General features: G+C 30.7%; 1 protein-coding gene across 1 annotated transcript in view; it reads left to right on the top strand.

Annotated features, from left to right (window-relative positions):
- Positions 1-2,561: 2,561 nt before the first annotated feature.
- Positions 2,562-7,500, top strand: part of LOC136849448 (nucleolar protein 58-like) — a 17,682-nt gene continuing 12,743 nt past the window's right edge. The window contains exon 1 of the mRNA XM_067122799.1: positions 2,562-2,723. Within this exon, the coding sequence (XP_066978900.1) occupies positions 2,562-2,723 (162 nt within the window). The remainder of the gene's footprint in view (positions 2,724-7,500) is intronic.

Genomic DNA, 7,500 nt, shown 5'->3' with positions numbered 1-7,500 from the left:
GAGGCAGCACCACCTGTTATTTTATCCCTCGCATCCAAAGTTGTTCTGATGAGAGGAATTTGGTTTTAGTTTCTGGATGCGAAGAAGAAGAAGAAGAAGAAGAAGAAGAAGAACAACAACAACAACAACAACAACAAAACAACAAGAGAGTTCTTCTGAAGAAGATTTAGTTTCCGGATGCGAAGAAGAAGAAGAAGAAGAAGAAGAAGAAGAAGAAGAAGAAGAAGAAGAAGAAGAAGAAGAAGAAGAAGAGGGTTCTTCTGATGAGAGGAATCCGGATTTAGTTTCTGGAAGAAGAAGAAGAAGAAGAAGAAGAAGAAGAAGAAGAAGAAGAAGAAGAAGAAGAAGAAGAAGAAGAAGAAGAAGAAGAAAGGGCTTCTAAAATGCCAACATCTTATTTTAATGAAAACATCAGTTGCAGATATTGCCGTATCAAGGATTTGTTTTATTTTGGCCCAATGCAGATAATTCGATTAGTTTCCCATTCCATTAACCTGCGTAGGATAAGAAATCACCTCCAGAGAATCGCTGCAGGAAAGAAAACCCAATTCATTCAGCTCAAATGAAACATAAATACAAGGAACGTTTCCAAATTCAACGCCCGTGTCACCCCACGTCTCAAGATGAAAGAAAAGGGGGGGGGGGTGGAAAATAAACAAATGCAAATTCTGAGTCGCGGACATAAATCTTTTGGTGCGAAACTGCGTCTGCATTGGAATGAAATCACTGCAAGGTCGTACATCTTAGGGGGAAAAAATAAGATTTTCGCTCTTATGGATTCCGTCAGTTTTCCCTTCCCTTTGATCCTCTTTGATTTCTTCGTGCAGACACCGGGGCCATTTTTGAGCCGAGCGTCCATGCACAAGCTTTTATGGAATTCTGTTCTTTGTGCGCATATATGGATGCAACATGCAACTGTTCCTTGCATATGCGTAAAGCAGAAATGTTGAAATATTCAGTATAAACTCGTATGTACAAATATACAAGCAAAGACGCACAAGCACAGTGGAAACAGAAAGATAAAGCCTTTTCAGTTGGCTGGGTTAGGGGTTTGTAAATATCCTTTTCATCATTTCTGTGCCTTCAGATTTATTTGTTTGTTCTCAGCCCTTCCACGCACACTAATAGCTTTTTAATTGCTTTATGATCTCTCTCTCTCTCTCTCTCTCTCTCTCTCTCTCTCTCTCTCTCTCTCTCTCTCTCTCTCTCTCTCTCTCTCTCTCTCTGTTATAAAGTTATAAAATATAGTGAGTGTGTGTGTGTTTGTGTGTGTAAGAATGAGAATGGAATAATTAATTCATTTTTGCAACTTACAGGTAATACGGTAACAAAATATTGTCAAGTATACCAAGGAATATATCTGGCAGAAGTTTGATAGTAAAAGTACGACAGGTGACGTAGATATTGCTAGGTGAAGAGAAGTGTAGGTTGAAAAACTTAGGATATAACAGATAGGAAGGCATTCTTAAAGGAGTTGAGGATAATAAGTTGGCAAGAATGTAGTATTGATTGACATGAATTATCGAGAGTTTGAAAGATGTTTGAAAGAGGAGAAACTGAGAGGAAAAATTAGTAAAAATATATAAGATAACAATTTTAAACAAATAATATTTTCTTCTACTGATTCTTCAACAAACCTACATGATACTCATTGTCAACATTTAACTGAATAGAAAATCTTAACTAAGAAAGAATGAGCAATATAGAGTTGGAATGATGTTTAAACATGAATAAATAAAATATGATATAAATATATATATATATATATATATATATATATATATATATATATATATATATATATATATATATATATATATATATATATATATATATATATATATATATATATATATATATATATATATATATATATATATTATATATATATATATATTATATATGCACTTTATATATCCCTTCAGTACTTAAAACCTTTGAAGTAAATAGGAGTATTTCCATTTACAGCAATCTACGAGCATACCCACGGCCATCCATCGCCAATATTCACTTGTGACTGGGGGCATGAGCAATATTTCATAATGTGACTCAAATCCGAAGCTTTTTAATTCAAATATTGATGAAACGAGTTGTGTCCCATATAACTTTAATCACTTTATCGCTTTGAACTGCGTTAGTGTCGAAACGAGTCACTGAGAGCTGCGTTTAATTCAATGAAAACTCTTACCTTTTGATGGAACTTTTGATAACTTAGGTGATATGTGTACTAAATAGAGAGTATATTATGCGGGGGGGATGATGTCATAAGCTATCCATTTATCTAATTATCTATCTATCTATGCGTCTGTTTATCTATCCATTTATATGTCTATTTATCTGTCTATCTAGCCATGTATATATCTATATTTACCTAATTATCGATCTATATCCTATAAAGTGTAGAACCTTTGGGAAGTGAAATATTATTCTTAATGCTCTCTCTCTCTCTCTCTCTCTCTCTCTCTCTCTCTCTCTCTCTCTCTCTCTCTCTCTGTGTGTGTGTGTGTGTGTGTGTGTGTAATAATAAAAATAAAATACTTTCAATAAGAACAAAAAGTAGGATGCCATCAAAATTGCTCATCAAAATAGAAGAAGAAGAAGAAGAAGAAGAAGAAGAAGAAGAAGAAGAAGAAGAAGAAGAAGAAGAAGAAGAAGAAGAAGAAGCAGAAGCAGAGGAAGAAGAAGAGCAACAACAACAACAACAACAGCAAGAGCAGATTGTAGTAAATTTCCTTCCCTCAATTTTTTTTTCGCTGTCCAAAGATGAATTATCGTATTTTTTTCGGTCAAAATGGTGGGGTTGGAGGGCCTTCATTTATCCTTCAAGCTACCATTATGGTTAGTTCCCTCGAGGGTTTGAGATTCTTGCTCAAAGAAAGACTTTCATTCTCGCTGTTATGGATATTTTTCTTCACGTCATTGTAGTTTTGCCATTCACCTATTCGAAATTCTACAGAATGGGAATGATTTTTCTAATATAAAATTCAAATTTGGTCATTTTAATATTTAATCAACGATCTAACACTTTCAGCTTCTTTATTAATGTGTTTATTAGTCAGTTATTTTGCTATATCGGCACTCCATAGGTCTAAATGGGTATAAGTATTACGATATGAATTTATTTTCTTCAGTCTTTACATCCATCAATGGTACTGGGAGGTGGTGATGAACGTGTTTGTATCTACTTGTCTAATACCTCAAGCCTGGATACATGGAGATATTATTATTATTATTATTATTATTATTATTATTATTATTATTATTATTATTATTATTATTATTATTATTATTATTATTATTATCAAAAATACTCACAGCAGCATGATTCTTAAGATGTAGAAACAAATCCAAAGTTATGTACCTGAACAATTACAATTATCCTTATATAAATACCTCAAGCCTGGATACATGGAGATATTATTATTATTATTATTATTATTATTATTATTATTATTATTATTATTATTATTATTATTATTATTATTATTATCAAAAATACTCACAGCAGCATGATTCTTAAGATGTAGAAACAAATCCAAAGTTATGTACCTGAACAATTACAATTATCCTTATATAAACTTATTTTTATAGTTACATAACTGTGGATTTGCTTCTCTATTATTATTATTATTGTTATTATTATTATTATTATTATTATTATTATTATTATTATTGTGAATAAGATCTCTCATATAAATGTTTGATTAAAAGTTATGGCTGCATTAGCCGAGTTTAAATAATAATAAAGGCCTACATAATATTATAATTCCTTTCTCTATGGGGAGAAAGGTCACGTGATAAATGTCTTATATTCATTTTGTCAAAGGGAGGATACAGACTCACTCTGGTGCGCCTTCATTTTACGAAGGTAGTTATTCAGTGAAATATAAAGGCATAGGAAACGACGAGAGAGAGAGAGAGAGAGAGAGAGAGAGAGAGAGAGAGAGAGAGAGAGAGAGAGAGAGAGAGAGAGAGAGAGAGATCTAGGGAAACATATTGATTAACAGAATGAAAGTTATGAAAGCCATTAAACATTCAAGAAAAGCTAAGAAACAATTAAATGTAAACACTTAAACATACATTACGAAAGACAACTATAATATATTTATATTCTTTTTTTGCCTTCCTTTACTCTTCTTTCTTATAGAAATAATATTAATTTTTTTTTCTTTCCAGAAGATCCTGTCTTAACCGAAAAATGGAAAAAAAATGAAAATTCGGTTTCATATCAAACGATCCCCAGAGACCCAAAAGAGAAAAGAATAGACTACGTCAGTTTCTTCGAGTGAAAACATGAATGATTTATGAGAGAGAGAGAGAGAGAGAGAGAGAGAGAGAGAGAGAGAGAGAGAGAGAGAGAGAGAGAGAGAGAGAGAGAGAGAGAGAGAGAGAGAGATTTTCTTTCTGAACTGTTCGTATTATCATATTTCATTACTCGTTCTCATGAGACTTTCACCTTAAAGCGTTCCTTCAGGGCAAGGGAATTTTGGGAGATTTTTTTATTAATAAAAGGGAAATAATTATATATATATATATATATATATATATATATATATATATATATATATATATATATATATTACTTGATGCTGAATTCTCCCGCAGCTCATAATTTACATATGAAATGTGTAGAAATCTCACACAGCTTCAGCATGCCTATCTATCTATCTATCTATCTATCTATCTCTCTATCTATGTATGTATGTATCTATCTATCTATCTATCTATCTATCTATCTATATATATATATATATATATATATATATATATATATATATATATATATATATATATATATATATATATACAGAACTGATATTGAAAAACTATAGAATAAGTTTTCATCTGTATTCCCAACAACTCATAAGTCATGACTGTCAGTCATGTCGGTCCTAATTCTTTTCTGTCAGTGGTGACAGTAGTATCGGTCATAACATAACCGCCCTAACTCAACTTCAAGTAATCTAAGCTGTCTTAACCTAAATACCATTTTTTAAACTAACCTAATCTTAAATAATGGCCTAAAACTGAAAGATAAACTGGTCTAGGATATACGAAACTATGCTCTGGAAATTTCAGGATAATTTTCTGTCAGGAATAATCTCTCTCTCTCTCTCTGTAATTTCTTATTCTGATATTATTCCCATCTCACTTCTCCCTCTTCCCCCTAATCTTTGATCTCTCTCATTTCCAAAAATATGGGGATAAAACCTTTGTTTTTCATTCTTCCTCTTTAGTCTCCTATACTCCATAAATTCGTTTCTTATAGTCTGCTTTATTATTTATTTCTTTTACCTGTTTTTAAAAACCCCTTTCCTGCCTTGCTATTTTTCTTGCTGTCGGCTCAAAACGTAAAGAAAAGATAAACCTTTGATTTTTTTTCAGTCGCTTCGCTCTGGGGACTTCAAGAGCCCTTTGCAATGTGGGAAAAAAAACAGGATCTCAGCAATGTACTTGCTTTTCAAAACTTGCTTCCAGAAACATTTAGTTGAATTGTGAAAGAGAATGTGCGTCTTAAAATATGCTAAAAATTAAACCGAAAAACTGTAAAATTAATGGAGGATTAATAAAAAAATTAAAACTAAATTGTCTCCCAGTGCAGGCAAGTAGTTTGAAATGAGTAAATATGAAAATTCAATATTAACTGTCAAAGAATACTTTTTTCTGCATAATCTGGAAATATCAGTTTTCAGAAGTGATATGGAGTTTGGCTAATAATCACTAATGCATTTCTAAATGATAAAATTTATCTTTATTCTTTCCATATCATCATAGAATATCAGTTATGAAAAATTAGTAAATTATTTTATTTACTCTTCCAGATTATTCATTTATCCTCGAGTTAATTTTTCCATATCATCATAGAATATCAGTTATCAAAAATCAGTAAATAATATTCTATTTACTCTTCCAAATCCTTTAGTAATGAATTTTAACATTTAGTTAACTTTTCCATATCATCACAGAATATATCAGTTATCAAAAATCAGTAAACAAGATTTTTGATAACTGACATAGTCTATGATGATATGGAAAAATAAACTAGATGTTAAAATTCATCACTGAATTTACTCTCCCAAATCATTCGAAGTCAGTCATTATTTGAGCTACGCAACATGCTTGCGTTATTTAAACTTTCCATGATTGATTGCATTTGACATTCAGCACAGACGACGTGTCAAAAGGGTAATGATGATAAATGTTGTCACGAAGGGGATGACCCTCACTTAATGATCTCCTTTTAATAAAAGGTGATATTAATATTCTGCACTAAGTCATCCGGGGAGGGTTGTCTATTGTCAAGAGAAAGGGATCTATTTATTACATGATGCAAATAAGGTTGAGTTTATGAGATGATTCAGGTGTCAGAAGGGATTTTATATGAATAAAGAGAAAGTTAATAATAATAATAATAATAATAATAATAATAATAATAATAATAATAATAATAATAATAATGGCGGAATGCAGTAACCCTGAAAATCAATTATTAAAAATATAGAGAAAGCTATATAGATTGAATGCAGCTGATGTAGCTATAAATTTCAATACTATATATTTGAAAAAAGTGTCTTCTAGCCACATGTATAGTAATAATAATAATAATAATAATAATAATAATAATAATAATAATAATAACTTTTATTATTATTATTATTATTATTATTATTATTATTATTATTATTATTATTATTATTATTATAATCTGGAAAAACTAGATGCAGAAATAGCTCCAGGACTCATGCAGAAGACTGAGTTATTAGAAACAGCCACACGGTGAGAAAAGTGATGGAGTCCTAAGGAGGCAGGATGCAACCCGGAACCCCACACTATAAAAACCACCCAGTCGAATAGGATGACTGTGATAGAAGATAATAATAATAATAATAATAATAATAATAATAATAATAATAATAATAATAATAATAATAATAATAATAATTATAGAAGCCAGAACACACATGAAAAAATACCCCCCCAAAAAAAACAACGAACGAATTACCATCACCCTTTTTTAAAACTACAACACGAGCATTTAGACAAAGTGAGAATGAAGCAAAAAAAAAAAAAAACATTAGAGATAAAAGGAAACTGGATAACGAGATTACTCGTTACGGGACATATGGTGTCCTCTTGCTTCTCTTTTCACAGGGATGAAAAAACTAATGCCTCAGGACTCAACTCAATTTGGGGGTTCCATTATTGAATCACACCTCAGGCCCCTAAAAGCTTCAGAAATGATGTTTCATCTTGAAAATCTCAGTCGTGTGATTTTTCCTCTCTCAGATTGATTGGCTGATTTATTTATATATTATTTTTATTTGTTTACTTATGCCTGCATTTACAAATTATTATTATTATTATTATTATTATTATTATTATTATTATTATTATTATTATTATTATTATTATTATTATTATTATTATTATTATTATTATTCGCTGAGCCCGAAAAGCGAATTATAAGGAAAAAAGAAAAGACACTATAAGATAAATTTG

The sequence above is a fragment of the Macrobrachium rosenbergii genome, chromosome 21 (genome assembly GCF_040412425.1).
Source record: "Macrobrachium rosenbergii isolate ZJJX-2024 chromosome 21, ASM4041242v1, whole genome shotgun sequence".
Lineage (NCBI taxonomy): Eukaryota > Metazoa > Arthropoda > Malacostraca > Decapoda > Palaemonidae > Macrobrachium > Macrobrachium rosenbergii.
The sequence above is the reverse complement of the archived record's forward strand: the minus strand, read 5'-3'. Positions and strand labels throughout refer to the sequence as shown.